The 18,960-nt window shown below is 34.7% G+C and overlaps 2 protein-coding genes across 2 annotated transcripts; both read right to left on the minus strand.

Annotated features, from left to right (window-relative positions):
- Nucleotides 1–7,129: 7,129 nt before the first annotated feature.
- LOC131637267 (uncharacterized) lies at nt 7,130–7,822 on the minus strand. Its single transcript, XM_058907848.1, has 2 exons — nt 7,691–7,822; nt 7,130–7,501 (listed from the first exon to the last, which is right to left on the minus strand). The coding sequence occupies exons 1-2, from the start codon at nt 7,767–7,769 to the stop codon at nt 7,185–7,187; spliced, it is 396 nt and encodes a 131-aa protein (XP_058763831.1). The 5' UTR covers nt 7,770–7,822; the 3' UTR covers nt 7,130–7,184.
- A 10,222-nt stretch (nt 7,823–18,044) lies between these two features.
- Nucleotides 18,045–18,752, minus strand: LOC131637292 (uncharacterized). The gene has a single exon (XM_058907875.1). It carries the CDS (start codon nt 18,750–18,752, stop codon nt 18,045–18,047), a length of 708 nt encoding a protein of 235 aa, XP_058763858.1.
- Between the last annotated feature and the right edge of the window lie 208 nt (nt 18,753–18,960).

Below are 18,960 nucleotides of genomic sequence, written 5' to 3' on the forward strand. Positions count from 1 at the left end.
AGAATAAAAAAGAAATAAAATATTTATAATTTATTTTAGTCTGTCCACTTTCTCTTTATTTGTAACTAGATCTTAAAAAAAGAAAGATGATTATATATATATATATATATATATATATATATATATATATATATATATATATATATATATATATATTATAGAATATCTAAATAATGAATAGTACTCTATTCCATTTCATTTTAATGGGGGAGGATATAGAGTTTGGATTAGCAGATGACACGTGTTTAGTTGAATATGAATAGGAAAATTAGTTACAGGGTACTGAATCGAGCTGTGAGTTTGAGGATGTGTCCTTGGCTGATAACCTCGTGAATCAACTACACGTTGAAGGGTCAGTAGATGCAAATGAAATGCAAAGAGGCGGGGAGGAGTGACCTTAGGAAGATTTTAATTTAAAAACTTCATATGAACGACGCGATCCTTCGAGTTATGGATTTATCAAAAGAAAGAAAAATGGAGGAAATATGTTCTTAGGGTGATAAACTTGGAACTATTCATAGTAACCAGGATAATGGGAGATGCATGTGTAAATCTTGTAATAGGATTTTTGTTTCATTTTTTCTTGATATGAAAATAGTCGCAAGGTTATCAACTAAAGATAGGTTTGATTTAATTTAATTTCTTAAAGGGAGAAAAAAAAGTTGTCTAGTAGGTCATCGAGGCCTTCTTCTAAGGATAAGGAGGGGGTTTATTTGTTAGTGAGTTCTAAAGCTTCAAGCTTTCCAATGAGGATTGGAAAAATTGGATGGTGGTATATGGTAAGCCTTAAGAGGTTATTGATGATGTTTGTGTGATTGGAAAATCTATAGGGTTAAAGATCAAGGGTGATTGTTCAAATATGTTCAGTGTTTTGTTAAGAGGAAGAGGTGATTGGATTAAAAATTAGGGAGGATGTGAGGGTGGTGAGGTGGAAGGGATAAAGTTATTGGGGTTGAAAATGAAGTTTTATGTTATGGTGTTTTTGGGGTTATGGAGAGGGAGTAGGGTGGATATAATGAAGAATGTTTCTTTTAATGAGACAGTAAGGTGGTTAGGAAAAGAGGCATTGAGGGGAGGGGGTTTCAAAGGTTGGTGAGAGAGAAATGTCCACTAAACATGACCATTCAGTAAATGAAATTAGAAGTGATCGAAGATGCTATGTGTAGGTATCTTTGGGGATCCTCTGAGGTAGGCTATTCTTTTTGGCCCTCCGTAGGGGCATCTGGAGGTTTATTGACATTATGGAATATTAGTGAGGTGGCTGTGAAATTTTCATTCAATATTGAAAATATTTTGATTATAAAAGGGTGTTTTAGAAAGTTAGGGCATGACTTTCCTATTGCAGATGTTTATTCTCCTTTTGATAGTGGTGGTCGGTTATCTTTATGGAATCACTTGGGTGTTCTGATTAATGATGATGAAGGGAACACTTGATGTATGAATGGAGATTTTAATGTTATTCGATCAATTGAGGAAATAAGAAGTAGAATAACTGTTGACAGAGTTGAGGATTATTCTCATTTTAACCAGTTCATTGAAGACAACTTTCTAGCTGATGTACCATTAAATAAGAGAAGATTCACGTGGTATCGGGGGGGGGGGGGTGGCAGTCTTTCTATAAGTCGTCTAGATCGTTTTTATTATTGGATGCTTGGGTTTTTTTGGCCGAATTGCATTCAGGTGGCTCATACTCACACTATTTTTGGTCACCGTCTGATTCTGATGATTATTGACAGAGAACTGGGGTCCTAGGGCAACAACAATGTGAAAATGTTAGACAGATTTACCAGGCTACAATGAGTTTGTGAAGGAATAATGACTATCTTTTCAGGTGGATGGTTGGGGAGGTTTTGTCTTGAAAGAGAAACTGGAGCTGGTAAAGGGAAGTTTGAAATTATGGCATCAAAATTACACTCAGAATTTAGAAGGAAAAATCAAAACGGTAAAATACTGTATTTCTTTCTTGTATGTTAAAAGAGATGAGTATGATATAAAGGAGGAGGAGTTAGGAGAGTTACACTCTTATTAGTATAATTATACATATGCATAGTGTTGATATAACCTTAATTCAATATAATTACATCTCCCTCACTCTCTCTCTATCTCTCTTTTCACAATTGATTCAAATATTTTTTTTTGTAAATGATACATAAACATAAATAATATTTTTATATGAGAAAAATATATTATTAATCTAAATATTTTTATATATGAAAAATGATATTTATGATCCAAAATTTTTTTATTGAAAAAAGGTATACGGAAAGAAAAACTATTATTGATTTAAATATTTTTATATACGAAAATTTACAATTGATTTAGATATTTTTTTAAACGATACCTAAATATAAATAATATTTTTATATGGGAAAATTTTATTAATGATCTAAATATTTTTTATATATGAAAAATGGTATTTGTGATTAAAAAATGATATACGGAAAAATATCTATTATTAATTTAAATATTTTTATATACGAAAAATTTACTATTGATCCAGATATTTTTCTAAATGATACCTAAACATAAATAATATTTGTATACGGGAAAAATTTATTGTTGATCTAAATATTTTTATATACGAAAAATTATATTTATGATCCAAAAATTTTGATTCAAATTTTGTTTTTGATTTAAAATAAGTATATTATGTAAACAAATGCGTGTATCAAACCAGAACCCATGCGTATGCATGGGTTTGTTAATAGTTAACTAAGAAAATTAAAGACTTTTTCATTTCATTCATATCCGAAATGTGTCAAAGACACTACATTATATAATGTCACTAATAGATAATCTAACCTAAAAGTCCAACAACTATTAAAAGCCCAAACTATCCTAAGAATGTTCTAGAAAACATCATAATATAAAATAACTCTCAATACATCAAAATACTAATAAAACTCATTTAACTAATACTAAATTACTCTATTAATCTCTCTATCATTGCCGCGGGATTCACTCGAACCTTGTCCTCAAAGTTCTAAAATAAAACTTAAAGATGCAAACTCCACTGATGCATGTGAAAATCTTTGTTTGTACCCACGTTATTTTGACAACACAATAAAAAGACAACACAACAAGTGACCACATTATTCAAAACACTTAGTAACCACATTATTTTGACAACACAACACACTCGGTAAAGTTAGAAGACAAATAAAGATAAATCTAAACAAGAAATGTCTTTTTGTTTGTATACAATGTGCTATATACATTAAAAAGGCCAAGAATAGCTATATACATTTTCTTACGGCTTACGCCCCTTCCTGCAACTAGAACATTTGTGATTGTGAATTTGAAAATAACCTAAATAACAACAAAATCTCCTCATCAAATCAAAATAGAGCTATATACCAGAAACAAAATCGACAAATGAGAAATTATATATCGGAAGCCAGAGATTGTAGTCGACGGAGTCGAAGAGACAGAAGGAGGGACACGGAGGCGGCGAAGGGAGGGAGTTGATGGAATGAGAGAGTTGACGAAGGGATGGAGAAGATGACGGAGGGAGGGAGACGAACAGGAGGAATGGAGACGACATAGGGAGCGATTTTTTTTCTCCTCTTGCGTTTCGGTTCTTTATCCTTTCCGTTTTTTTTCTCTTTTTTTTTAAATTTTTTTTTTTACTTAACTTTAATAATATAATATAACTAAACAAAATTGGACCAGGTGGAGCCCGGGCATAGGTCCACCCTGATCGTACTGTAGATCCACCCTTGATTATAACCACCCCATGTTTTCAGACGTGAGTTGTGGGAGACGGCTCGATTAAATTTGAATGTGAATAATCATCAAAACAACAAAGATTGAGTATTGGCCTCTTGATTATTGACACACCTGATCTTCAACAACTTAGTAAATCTCTCTTTAAATTATGCTTTCTTGTGATTGAACATCTCCGTTTTCAAGTCTATTGCGGATCCCAAACACTATAAACAGTGGTAGATTAACAAAGGAGCGGTAAGGGCCGCTGAACCCCTCAAATTATTAAACTTTTTTTAATATATAGCACAAAAAAGTTTCAACTTTATCCATTGATTAGATGGGATCCATTGATAGATAGCACAACTACAAAAATTTCTATTTTAATTAAACAACTACAACATATGAATTCTTGTATTTTTTTTACCTGACTTGCTTTATAATAAATAACACAACTATTGTTTTAATGTGAAATGATATTTGGGTGCTTAAAATTGTTGTCTTCACCACGAAAAGAATTTATTGTCTAAAATGTGTCTATTTGTACGTTATTTTAAATATATTATTGTATTTTTAAAATTGTATAAGTGTGTAAAATCAAAAACTAAGAGAGAAAAAAATATTGATATATAATGTTTAATACGTTGCTATTAATACCTTCTGGTTGATTTATTTCTAAAGATTCAATAATAAATTGAGTTTAATTGCTATGCATTGTGAGTGTAAATTTTTTTATACCATCACTATATTATGACCATTAAATTATATTACTTTTTAAAAAATTAAAATAAAAGTTAAACATTACTAACTTATCAACGGTTGTGATTAATTGACAGTGTAAAACTTCTATACACTGTCAGTACATTACAATTAAATTTTAATAAATTTAATAAGTAATATTGAATTGATATAATTTCTTTTACCTACATTAAATTATTTAACTTTTTATAAAATTAATTCATAAAATATCTTAACAATAAATTTGAGTTAACAACTTTTTAAAAAAACTTAGTTCATAAAATACCCTAACTATAAAATAAACTTGATTTTAAAAAAAAAACTTAAATCATTAGAAAAAAAAAATCTTAAATCAATTGATACTTTTAAGTTGTACTTCAAGTTAATAATGGAGGTCATAATATTTTTTACTGTTGAAAATAGCTATTATACTATATAGTTATCTGTGTTAGTGTTAAACTAATTAGATTTTAGTAAGATTTTGGTGTTTTTGGCAATTTAGTTGTACTTTTTTTTAGAAGGCTGACTTAAGGCATTAATGAGCAATACCAACATTCCAAACCCAATATGTCATTACTACTAGTCCCTTTTTTACAACGGTAGAAATACTTAAAATTTAATTTTAATTTTTTTTTTTAATCTTTTGTTTAGAGAATTGAAGTTCAATAAATAAAAAGGCATATGCTGCATGTCACGTACCAAACCTAACTAGCTGCTAGTACTATTTATTAGGGGAAATGCCTTACTCTCCGACATGTAGTATTAATTAGTATTAATTACTATTCATCCCTCAAAGAGAACAAAGATACACTTTCAAGTTTCAACCTACCTAGGGATTATACTAACTAGGTTACAATTTCCATCATACTATTGAGTTTTGTTCTCGTCTCTTCCTTTATTTGAAATGTGGTCCATGGTCATTTTTTCTGTTTTAGGAAAATGATTCCTTCTGGCTTTTTATAGCAGCATTGTCATTTTCAGTTATATTTCTGCTTCAAACCTAATATAACAAATGCTTGTGATTATAGCTCCACCAAAGTTTGTATTCAGACTTATCTAACAAAATTAAGTTGATAAATGATAATGTCATAAACATTTATTTTGCGTCTACGTAGTTGTTAGAATAAAATGTAAGAAGTTGATAAGTATCATAAATATATTATAATTATTTTATTTTTATTTAAAAGAGTTCAATTATAATTTTTTTTAGTGATAAACACATAATATAGTTGATGAAAATAAGCGAGTCTATAATTGATGTAAATATACTAGTCTATAAAGAATTAGATCCTTTAAGACAAATGAAGAATTTCCGTATTATGATAAATATTAAGTAATATCACACCATAAATAAAATGAGATAATAAAATTGTCAAACATATTATAGATATATACTACTATTGAGTCTCACATTGGATATGTTCTTAATACTATGTTAAGAATCAGCAAGGATCCAAATTTTCTTTGCTAATTAGTTATGTTTACTTGCATTTGTATTTGTATATTTAGTTCAATACTACTAATAAGTTTTAACTTTCTATAACAGTTTGAGAGTTAAGAGCATGTTTACTACAACACCCTTAACTCCAACTTATTGTAGTGGTACTCTGCTACATATCGTTTTCACCTCTTTACACATAAGCATGGTTTCCTTTTTTACCTACTAATAAATGGAATGTATTGAATTTTAAGCATGTTAGCATTTGATTGGTGTATGGTACTATGGTAGGGTCTTCATCACCAGTCTATTTTCATAGAATGAAAAGGACAAACATTGATTAAAATATGTTTTAATTCCACAGGCAATAATTCAACTTCTCATGCAACTTATAGCAAGTTTTCAAACCATATATTCTCTACTTCGTTTTTCATTTCATATATGTGGAATTAAATGCGTAGCTATATGTGTAATTTTGATAATTCAACTTATTTTTTAATTTATATTTATGAATCATTTTTTTTATAAATTACATTAAATGTTGAAACTATCTTTGAACATACACATATTAATAACGAGCTGTTATAGTTCTATTGAATGTTATCCTTATTTTACTTTTTAGTAGTTGAGTTCATAAATATATCAGATTTTACTTTTTAGTAGTTGAGTATAAAAATATATCAGATTTGTTGAGATTGCTGTATTGGACAACTAAGATTATAAATTAGTTGGCATGTCATTTTCTCATCAACTCCTTTCTCATCAACTCCTTTCATATCTTTTTTTAGGTTATTTACTTTTATATTTTACACTGTGAGTGTATTACCCTTTTCTCATATTTTATTATGTTATTAGTACTTTTTAAAAATAATTTTGTAAACAAAAAAAATAATTGGGAGTTGAACAGACAAATTATCACTTATTTTTGGAAAATTTTATGAAAAAATAGGAGATCAACTGTCCAATAAATATGTATTCTGTAAAATCATTTTTTATTTTAAAATTATTTAAATGACAAAAAAAAAACTGTTAGTTTATTAGTGGACAAGATTGTAAAATTATTTTATACTATTAAACTCAAACTTTATATAATCCAACAAAATTTAATTGCATTCTTTATGTTGTGAAGTTGTTGAAAAGAGATTCTTAGACTTTAAAATGGTTTCCTAAACTTCATCACTCTAATTATAGTGCAGTAAATATAACATTTAGTTCACTGTTTGATTAATAAAGGATTTGTGAGAATGATAAGACAATGGATTTGATAAGGCAAAGTACATAGATGTTTGAATGCAAAGTAAAGCTAAGTAAATGTGGCAAGAACAAGATGGTAAGAGACTATGCCGAGGGAGCCACAAGCAGCAAAAAAGTAAATCTTAGACGCGAAGCTTATGATAGAGATGGTGCGGGACCGGGATTGTTTGATTTCGAGTGGATAGTAGTGCTCTGCACGGGTGATGCTGCATAAGCAGATGGTGTTAAAGAAACAGACGTATGATACAAGTGCCAACAAAAAGTCAGCGTCGCTGATGAGCAGCCTGCCTTTGGCGGAAGCTACAAACATGCTGATGCAGCAGGAAATGCTGCCTAAAATGTATGAAGCTCTCATCATTTTCCTGCCTGAAAACCAAATGTACACAGAGTTACTCAAAATGCATAAAATGAGTGGAAAAAATAAACCCTAGCATAAAAATAAACCAAAACAAAACTTCACAGCATAAAATTTACAAAACATCAAAAAAGGCAGCACACATTATTCAGATCTGAGTTAGTATACGGAAAAAAAAAAAAAGAATGTGGTTAATAAACCTGGTTCCGCGGCTTCGTTGACGGCGGCTTCGTTGACGGCGGTGGGGTTTCCGGTAGGTTGTTCGTCGAGCAAAGCCATCGGAGAAATTTCAAGAAGCAAGCAGCGTGTGGGTTTTGTTTTGAGAGAGAGAGAATGGGTTGGTTATGGAGATTATGAAGAAGAGAATGTGGATGATGGAATATATAAATAAATGGACAAGGGAAAATAGTATTTTGTTTTGTTAATGTTAATGTGTCTGTGTGACGTTTAAGGTTGTCATCACAAACTTGTTTAAATTATTTAAAGGCAACATCACCTACATCATTTAATTTCGTAATAAATAAGTTGGTAGACTATATTCAAGGACAATTCAAACGAGACTTGATTCTAGTAGAATTGAGTTTGGTAGAATTGATTCTAGCGGAATTGAGTTTGGTAGAATTAATTTATGTTTGGATATATTTATGTAAAAGTGGGTTGAACAAAACATTTCAGTGTAAAAATCACCCAGAATCAATTCTGAAGGCAAAAGCTATAAATTGTAGCTTCAAGTAGAATCAATTCTGAAGGCAGAATCAATTCTACTTTTGTCTAACCAAACATATCAAAATCACCCAAAATTAATTCTACACATCTAGAATTGCTTTTGGCCATTCCAAAAGCTAATCCAAACATACACTTAGTGTGTGTTTGGAAATAATATTTCCACGGTGGAAAAACGTGCGTTTGATTGAAGCTTGAACTACTAACTTCTTAATTTCCACTGTGAGAATATATTGCACCGTGATTTTGTTGAGTTGCAACGTGAATCCAAACATACCTTTAATTTTAATTGAAGGAAGTGATTAAGTTGATCATAATTTTGATGTGGATTTGATTTTGTTGTTTAAATATTTATCTCTTTTTTTTTATATTTTAGTTTTAAATATTTTGCATTTTTTATTCATATTTATCATAGTAATAAATTTGTTTTGTAATTTTTTAATGTTTATATTTACATGATAGAAATATTTAGTTTTTCATATCTCTATCATGTTTCAGAAATTTTTAATATTGAGTTTTTTTTTAAACTCTTTTAAATATCTTTATGTTTAAGGATCTTTCTAAAATGAATGCATATGTATGTAATTCCTTTTTTTTAAATTTCATTTAAGTTTTTTTTTTTTTTTAAATCTTTCAAATTTTTCTCAAAAATTGAATTTTACCATCAATCAGAGATGGGAAGAGGTAATAGACTTATTTTGATGATATTAGTGCATGAGGCACTTGAGGTAAGAAAAGAATGAAGGAGAGAATGAAAAATATTGAATTAGGATTTATTATTGAATGTATTAAAAAATTGAATTAACTATTTATATACAAGGTTCTTTGCTTTCTATGTAACTAGAATGACAAATTAACTTAGTGACTAATTTGGATTATATCACCACATATTCTTTATAATTCACATCGTCAAACATAATCTAATCATAATCGATTTGAACTAGTTTTAATTTTTTTCTCAAAGTTAGAAATTTTTCGATCTTTAATACTTTAGTGAAAATATCGGCCAAATGTGCTTCCCTCGAGCAATTTCTCACTTCAAGTTCACTCTTGTTTACCTTCTCTCTCCGAAAATGAAACCTAGCCTCAATATGCTTACTCCTTTCATGCATAAATAGATTCTTAACAAGATTCATGGCTGACTTGTTAGTGACCTGTAGCACCAGAGGTTTCTTCACTTTCCAACCCATCCAACACATATATGATTTTGATTGCTTGACAACCAGCATAGGATCCGGCTATATATTTAGTTTCACGCGATGATAATGTCACTACAATTGCTTTCTTGAGTACCATTAGATTGGAGCACCAAATACTTGAAAGAAATAACCAGTTGTGCTTATTTGATCTTCCTTATCTCACGCGATGATAATGTCACTACAATTGCTTTCTCGAGTACCGTGGGATTGTCGACCCTGTTAGGTATCCTTGGATTCTTCTCCCAACCTTCATATGTGACACATTTGGTTCATCCATGTATCTACTCACCAATCCAATTGAGAAGCCTATATCAGGTATACTGTTGCACACATACCTTAAATACCTTATAATTTGTTTCAACAAAGTAACATCGACATTGTCTTCCTCTTCATGCTTCTCCAGTTTCATATTTGATTCGACATAAGAGGACGCAGGATTTGAATCATCCATCCAGATTCTCTTGAGCATTTCTTTGACATATTTTCTTGGATGTAACAACATACCTTTCTTAGTAATTTTAAATTCCATCCGTAGGAAATACGACAAGTTTCCCCAGATATGCGACATTTCAACATCAACCTGGACATAGACACAATACTAATAGCTATATTTTATGAATTCCAAATCGACTAAGTATGAGCCAATTTTATTGTTCCATGCTCTAGATGTCTATTTGAGGCCATAGAGAGCTTTCTACAAGCTATGCATTTTCCTTGCTTCTTTCTATACCACAAACCCAAAAGTTTGCGCGATATACACAACTTCATCTAGGGGACCTTTAAAAAATGTTGATTTAATATCTAAGTGAAATATCGATCAACCTTGCTTGCATGTAAAGGCTACCACCAATAAAAAATTTCCAATTTTGTTATTGGTGCATATACTTCACAGTAGACGACTTCTCCTCTCTAAAGAAATTTTCGAGTTATTAGTCTTGCCTTATATCTTGCAATCGACCCATCAGGATTGTGATTCAGCTTGAAAACCCATTTTACTTCGATGGCTTTTGGTGTGATATGAATATATTGATTTTTCTCTCTTTCGTAATCTCAACCACCCCATGAATCCAATTAAAAATAAAATTAAAATTAAAATAAATTCAAAAAATACTATTTTTTATTAGCTGTGCCTAAGATTGCGAATTTAGGGTTGTGTCCATGCAAGAATTGCTCTTGTACATTTACTCCAAACGAACAGAACCCGTGCATATGCACGTGTTTGTTACTAGTTCTTAATACTATATTAAGAATCACCAATACTATAAATAAAGGATCCAATTTGTCGTTGTTAATTAGTTAAGTTTACTTGCATTTGTATTTGTAGATTTACTCCAAACGAACAAATGGTAAGTTCAATACTAATAAATTTTAACTTTCTATAACAGTTTGAGAGTTTTTTTTTTTAATAAGCAATTGATTATAAGAAATGCACTAGGGGTGCAACCCTTACAAAGAGACGAACCAAAAAAGGCGAATCAAAAGCCAACTAAGGGAGCCTTGTACCAATTATAAAAATCGGAGAAAGCTTGGCTAGAAATCAACCACTTCCAAGAGGAAAAAAATAATGTTGTTATACACCCAATCAAAGCAAAAAGGTTTGTTTTCGAAAACCATCGATTTTCTCATACACCAAACACTCCAATTTGTTGCAATCCAAATAGAAAGGATCTTGTCTTTTATGTTGGAACTCTTGACCCTAGCAAGAATGGATCCGAAATTCATAAGCTCCGCCAAAGACAAGTTAGAATCCGATCCCAGCCAAGCAAGAACTTTGTTCCAGATGTTGACAACCACCGGACAGACGAAAAACAGGTGAGAAAGAGACTCCGGCTGATCCTCACAGAACAGGCAAGCGGGAGAAGGAATGTTAGCAACTCCCCTATGATATAATTGGTCTTTAACAGGAAGTTTCCCCGCGAGGAGCCTTCACGCGAAAATCTGAATACGGATCGGTATGTTTAAAGACCAAACATATTTCATGTGACTGACAGTGATGGCTGGCCACGCGAAATCTTTTACTTCCTCTATCTTACGCGAAACAGAGGACACCGAGAACCCGCCATCAGAATTCAAGGTCCACTCGAACTCATCCTCTTTCTCCTCATCCAACTCGACTTGCTGCAGCAGGTTTTGAAGGTCCCTCCACTCCCTCTGTACAGAGATGTTGCTGGGAATCGAGTGCTGAAGAGCCGTATCAGCTTCTCTCGAATCCGTGTTCTACAGAAAAGCACAAAAAACATTGAACAGCCTCTGAATATCCCAGCACTGATCTGCTCCCCTGGCCTGAAAGAATTCCTCAACCGAAGCTAGCTTATTGAATGAGAGATCGTACATATCCGGGAATAAGGCCCTGAGAGACTGGTTTCCCAACCAAGAACAATCCCAAAACAGAGTATTTTTGCCATCTCCTACTCTAAAATTCACATAGCTATGGAAGCCTTCCTCCACTCCTTCTAGTTGCACATTGTTGCTCATTACATCTTTCCACCACAAAGAGTCCTTGTTAGAGATGGATGTTCCGACAGATGCTTGCACCTTGAGTCTTGGATTAAAGTATCTTAAATCCACGAATCTCCTCCAAATAGGGTCGTTCTCCGTAAGAATGCGCCATTTCCATTTGAGGAGAAGCGCTTTGTTCAAGACTCCCACATCCCTAATCCCCAACCCTCCTTTTTCCTTTGGCTTGCACACAATCTCCCATCTAACCCAATGAATACTTCTTATACTCGCGTCTCTGCTCCATAAAAAATTACTTTGGATTTCTCTTATCTCTTGTAAAATCTTCTTAGGAGCTTTGAAGAACGATAATGAGAAAATAGGGATAGCATTGATAACCGAATTGATAAGAGTCAACCTTCCCCCTATGGAAATATTCCTCCCTTTCCAAGAAGAAAGTCTATTTTTGATTTTAGCAATAAGCTCCCTCCAAGACTTCTTCCTTCTAGGATTAGACCCCACCAAAATGCCAAGGAATTTGGTAGGAAAACCACCTTTTTTGCAAGCAAGAAACGAGGTTGCCGAGTGCATGAACCAATCACTCACATTAACTCCTAACACATTGCTTTTGTTAAAATTGATTTTGAGCCCCGACACGAGTTCAAACGCTCTAAGATTCACTTTCAAGCTCCAAAGATTGTCACAAGTTGGTTCCCCTAAAATAACGGTGTCGTCCGCAAATTGAAGAATGTCGACGAACTCTCCCTCCTCCACTCCATATCTAAATGGTTTGAAATCCCCCACTTCAATCGATTTGTTGAAAATAGATGTTAAACCTTCCATTGCCATGACAAAGAGAAAAGGCGACAATGGATCTCCTTGACGTAAACCTCTTTGGACCGAGAACTCTTTGGTAGCACTTCCGTTAACCAAGATGGAGAAATGACTCGAGAAGACACATGCTTCCATCCAAGACATCCATCTCATGCCAAATCCCATCCTCTTCAAAATGAACCGAAGATAGTTCCAAGAAACGGTGTCGTAAGCTTTCTCAAAATCTACCTTAAGCAACATGCAACTCATCTTCTTTTTCCTCGACCAATCTACAATCTCGTTGACCAAAAGCACACCGTCTATCATGTTTCTATTTGGGGCAAACGCGGTTTGGTTGAGCGAAATCAAATTGCCAATCACACCTTTTAACCTATTAGCTAGCAACTTAGCCAAGATCTTATAGATGCTCCCTACCAAGCAAATGGGGCGATATTCACTAAGCTCCTGGGGATTGATGTTCTTCGGGATCAAAGTCAAAAAAGATGATGTTATAGCTTTGATTAATTTTCCTTTTGAATGAAAATCGTTGCACAAAGCCATGATATCTCCTTTTAAAAGCTCCCAAAACTTTTTAAAGAAATCTAAGGAGAAACCGTCTGGCCCCGGACTTTTGTTGCCGTCACACGCCCACACAGCCTCCTTAACTTCTTCTTCCGAAAACAGCTTTTCGACATCAATAGAATCCTGGGGCAGCAGCTTCTTAAAACTGATGCCTGTGAGTTCAGGTCTGCATTGAACTTCCTCCTTGAAAAAATCACGATAATGATCAAAAACGTACTCTTTAACCTCCTTGACAGCTTCCAATCTCCCACTGTTAGAATTAATAGAGCACAAGTTATTTCTCCTCCTTCTTTCCCTCATGAAATTATGAAAGTAACGAGTATTCCCATCTCCTTCGGAAAGCCACATTTGCCTAGATTTGGTACGGATAAGCCTTTCTTTTTTGGTAAGATTGAGCCAATAATCCGCCAACGCCTTAGATCTTTTAGCCACCACCTCCTCCGAGACATTTCCTGCAAAATTAACAAACATATTATCTAAAATATTCATTTCCTCCCCGGCCTTCTTTATGTTGAGGTCAATCCACCCGTACACCTCCTTGTTCCACCCCACTAAACTCTTCTTTAGGATTTTCATCTTCTCAACCATACAGTAGTCCCCTCTCCTTTTAACCTCGATGGAATTCCACTCTTTTATGATGAAGGATTTGAAGTCGGCATGATCAAACCAAGAATTATTGAATCTAAAGGGTTTCGGGCCCCAATTTTGTCTATTATGTTTCAACCAAATCGGAGCGTGATCCGAGACGTCTCTAACACCAATGTATTGACCTTCTACCTTCCAATCTTCTATGAAGTCCTCCGATAGGAGAAATCTATCAAGCCGACTCATAGCTTTGCCGTTGCTATTGAGCCAAGTAAATTTTCCTCCTATTGAAGGAGGATCCACCAATTCCATATCATCAACGAAAGCCTTAAATCCCGAAATCTCCCTTTTAAAACTCCTCCCCATCTTTCCGACTCTTTCTTCCGAGGAGGATATAGAGTTGAAGTCACCTCCTACACACCAAGCTCCCTTCTCATTTTTCTCCTTAAACTCTAGCAGACTCTTCCAAGACTCCATTCTACTGTTAAAATCACACGAGGCATAAACATTGACGAAATAAATCAACTTTCCCTCCTTTTTTACACAAAGACCAAGGTAGCCTTGACCTCTAAAACTGAAAATCAAATTAAAGAAATCTTTCTTCCACATAGTCAGAAGACCCCCAGACGCCCCTTCCGCCTTCGAGAAAGACCAATCCACCGAATCACCTCCCCACAACTCCTTAACAATGCTTTTGTCCAAAACACCCAATTTGGTCTCCTGGATAAAGCTAATGTCAACCTCCCCTGTCCTTATTAAGCAGCCAACTCTCTTTCTCTTAACGATATTACCACCACCTCTCAAATTCAATGAAAAGACTATCATTAAACAACCTTATCAGGATTCGCCTTTATCTCCCTCTCCTCTTTTCTCTCTCTCAACTCAAGCTTCCCCAATTTGCTGATAGGATCAAAATCCGAAGAAACATTAGTAATGCCCAACCTGATCATTGAATTCCATAGCCCATTAGAGGCTTTATTCATCACTCCATTGACTATCCTAAGGTTGCAATTTCTAATGTCAGCACTGTTGAGAGAATCTCCCGAAAGAGAAAGCGGCCCCTGAAGAAAGTTATTGTTAGGATAGAAAGAAGAACCTGGGTTTGAGCCTTGAGGGGTAAAACGAAGGTCGTTCCTGACTGGTTCAAAAACTTCCACCGGATGAACGAAATCCTCCACCACCGCTCCAAGGTTAAGCACCTCTCTCATCTTTTTACGCACCTTTTTTGAGTTTTTCGTTTTACCTTTCCTAATCTCCTCCCCTATTTCCAAATGAATATCGTTATCAAGATTAGGATCAAGAAAAGACATCTTCTTAGCTTCTGAAACCGTGAGAATCCGAGATGGGCTGGAGTGTCCACAAATCGGATCTCCCATAGGAGCGCTGTCTAGGACTTTGTCCACAACCCCAAATGGGCCTGCCCTATTTTCACCACTTGGGCCTTTGTAAAAAGAGCACTTTATTGTTGTTGGATGGCCCAACAGAAAGAATAGGAAAGGGTTCCTCTTCTTTGGGCGCTATAACGAATAAACCTGCGGGTCCCTCCCTTTTCAAAAAAATCGCATCCTCCCCCTTAGGGTTAAACCCTAATCTTTCTAGACTACAGGCTACGTGGCTCAAAGAGAGTGGTGAAGAGTTGACCGAATTGCACAATCTCTCAGAGCCTAGGAATGGAGATTCCTTAAACTCTGAACCCTCATAAATGCCCTCTGCACAAACATCATTAGGGATAACTTGATCCCTCTCCCCAGGTAAAAACTCATTTGCCTTTTTAGAGTCAGCGGTGTCCTTCTCGGCAACATCCCCTTTTCCAGTGCCTCGAGCCTCTCCCATATCTTCCAACCCATCAGCACCCCTATAATCCATCTTAGATGAAGCTACACTAGCAGAGAATTCCGATGAAGCAAAGGATGCACCACCGGAGACTTCTCTCTCCTCCATGAGAACCTGAGGTTCCTCAATCAACATAATGTTATGCCAATTACCATCTATACATGCCCTAACATTGCTCCTGATGCTGTCTACCAAGTGAGTGAACACCATAATTTTCAGAACGTCCAATCTAGTAGGATTACCTCTAATGCAATCGAAACTCGCCACGCTCCCGAAGTCTGATAACAAGGATCTCAGGAAATCTTCGTTTCTCACGTGACTAGGGATTCCATAACAAGAAATCCAAACCGCCCTAGCACATTCCACGTCAGTTGCCTTCCACTCCCTGATTTCTTTGAACCAATGGTTTTTCCATTCACCTCCATCCTTGAGTAAAGCTTCAAGATCCCCTTATACCGACTCCTCCAGGAGACATAAGTTAGGACCTAACGGAATGGCCTTAACAGAGAATATGCCTTCATCAAGCAAACTTTGACACACACCGTATGCTAAACCTGGGGAGAGGGAGATCCCCACCTTCTTGTTACTAAAGGCTTTCTTCTCTAACTCGCTAGAAGAAAAGAAAAAGGATTTACAGGCTTCCTTATTCTCCGTTACAACACTAACGTTCTTGCCCTTCAGCACTTCTGCGAAACTCTTTGAAGGGCCAGAGCACGGAAAATAGCTGTTAGGGCCTAAAAAAGGTAAAGAATTGTTCCTCTGATTAAGATCTTTGTCCTTCGCGAAGCCCTTCTTGCCATGCAGAACAACCTCCTTCCTTTTAATTTTCGAGATGTTAGCTTTCAACTTCCTCCCCTCCAGCCAAACATTGTCCAACTTGATCTCCAAAAGTCTAGTGTCCGCCACGTCTAGAAATCTCACGAAACCGAACCTCGAACCCCTCCAGTCTTTTTTTGGTGGAATAACTATCTCCTCAATCAAACCAAAATCCTTGAGCTCAAAGTACAAGTCTTCAGCTCTCCATTTAGCTTCAAAATCTGTTAAGAAAAAGGTTGAGGACACACCACCCTTGCCTACAGAAGGATTCTTCCAAATGTCCCACCTAGGGATGAAGGACGCGGGACCTTTGCTCCTACTGACTTTAGTCCATCCTCCGACTCCTCTGGACCAAGCCTGAGCCATCCCAAGACCAAGAAGAAAAGCAAAGAAAACTAAACCCTAGTGCAGCTTCTCTCTCTAACTTTCTCTCTCTTGTTAATTCAAAATTTTGATGTTGACCAAAAATCAGGAGTTTTAACAGTTTGAGAGTTAAGAGCGTGTTTACTACAACACCCTTAACTCCAAATAAATTAGTCTAATATTTTTTAACTTATTGTAGTGGTACTCTGCTACATATCGTTTTCACTTTATGTCAGTTTTAGAGCAGTAACTATAGCTGTTCCCCAAGAAAGGATTTGTGATCTAGAATATGATGTCATACATATATCTTTACTATAATATAGGAGTATGTTCTAATTTAATGTGTGTGTTGTGAACTTTACACAGAAGCGTGATTTTCTTTTTTAAGCATCTTAGCATTGAATTGGTGTATGGTAGGGTCTTCATGAGTCTATTTCGAATTCCTAGTATGAAAAGGATAAGTATAGTCTGGGGTTCCACTCTCTATTTTCTTATGAAAAGGACAAATAATTAAAATATTGTTTTAATTTCACATGCAACTTATAGCAAGTTTTCATAACATATATTCTTTACCTCACCGTTTTCCATTTTATATCTTAGGAATTAAATGCGTGGCTATATATTAGTGTAATTTTGATCATTCAACTTATTTTTTAATTTATATTTATTAGTGATATATTTTTAGAAATTACTTTAAAATTGAATCTATCTTACAACAACATACACTTTAAAAGTGAGTTGTGTAAATATTACACAGGAACCAGAAGCAAAGTGGGTTGTGTAAATATTACACAGGAACCAGAAGCTACAAGACAGAATCAATTCTATTTTTAATAAAATAAACATCTCAAAATTATCTAAAATAAATTCTACACCAATAGAATTAATTTTAGGTCTTTTAAAAATCAATCCAAACATACTAATAATGTGGAACTGCAATAATTTCTATTGTTATCATATTTTACTTTTTAGTAATTGAGTACATAAATATATAAGATTTTACTTTTGAATAGTTGAGTACAAAAATATATCTGATTTTCTGATGAGAGATTTTTTTTAATAGGCAATGGAATTAAATGGAGTATAAGGGATATCCCAACCGATGAAAACAAACGGAAAACTTCTACTTCTCGAAACAAGAGAGATGTAGAATATTCCAAATGTGAAAATTACAAAGATCCATTAGACTATAATAAGAACAAAGTCATGTCCCAGAATTAAGCATAATGTCCGAAATACATTCGGTAAATCTAAATGATGCGTTCGTAAAAATAATCGCATTGCGCCTATTCCAAATGCACCACGTAGTTGCTAGCCAAATGACCGCAATCGTAAATCTTTTGGATAAATTCTTCACCTTCTCCATGACAAAGAAAAACTCGTTGAACTCTTCCAAGGTTAAAGCCTCGCCGTAATCCATCCACTCGTACACCTTCTTCCAAACCTTTGATACAACCTCACACCCTCCTAAAAGATGCGAAGGACATTCTTCTTCTGAAAGACAAAAAACACAGTTGAGATCTCTACTAACATCCGACATACCGCGCTTGTGTAATTGATATTTGGTTGAAAGTCTATTATTATGAATAATCCTCCAACCGAAAAAGAGAATTTTGGGCGGTGCTTTTACCTTCCATAAGTGCTTGAAAGCTTTGACCATGCGAGTATTGAGAGGGGGTCCGGAGAGCTTCGATTTGAAAGTGTCATAACAGGATTTTACTGTGAAAACCTGCTGCCCACTACTGCTCCACACGAACTTGTCCTCAACATCCAGCCGCTGCGTAACTGGCGTGATGCAGTCAAAAAGATCCTCCAACAGTCTGTTGGGAATGCTGCTGCTGTCCGTAAAAACAGAATCGGTACTCCATTCCCAGCCCCCATCCGTAAACGAGCCCGCTTCAGCCACTATCATATTATCTTTTCGCGCTAGAGCAAACAACTTCGGATAGGCCTAGATTAAAACTTGCCCTTTTCCCAACAACTGTACCAAAATGGGACATTGTAACCATACCCAACCAAACAGTGCACAGCAGCCGCGAAAGAGGATTCATGCAACAACAAATAATTGTTAGAAATAAGGATGTCTCTCCGCCATATTGATTCATTCTTCTCCACGACGA

Source organism: Vicia villosa, unplaced genomic scaffold, assembly GCF_029867415.1.
Source record: "Vicia villosa cultivar HV-30 ecotype Madison, WI unplaced genomic scaffold, Vvil1.0 ctg.001961F_1_1, whole genome shotgun sequence".
Taxonomy (NCBI): domain Eukaryota; kingdom Viridiplantae; phylum Streptophyta; class Magnoliopsida; order Fabales; family Fabaceae; genus Vicia; species Vicia villosa.

Bases quoted from the DNA above. Each gene is read 5' to 3' on its own strand.
- LOC131637267 (XM_058907848.1), bottom strand. From the start codon at position 7,769: ATGGCTTTGCTCGACGAACAACCTACCGGAAACCCCACCGCCGTCAAC. The intron at 7,502-7,690 runs GTTTATTAACCA...TTTGGTTTTCAG, and splicing joins CAACGAAGCCGCGGAACCAG to GCAGGAAAATGATGAGAGCT.
- LOC131637292 (XM_058907875.1), bottom strand. From the start codon at position 18,752: ATGATAGTGGCTGAAGCGGGCTCGTTTACGGATGGGGGCTGGGAATGG.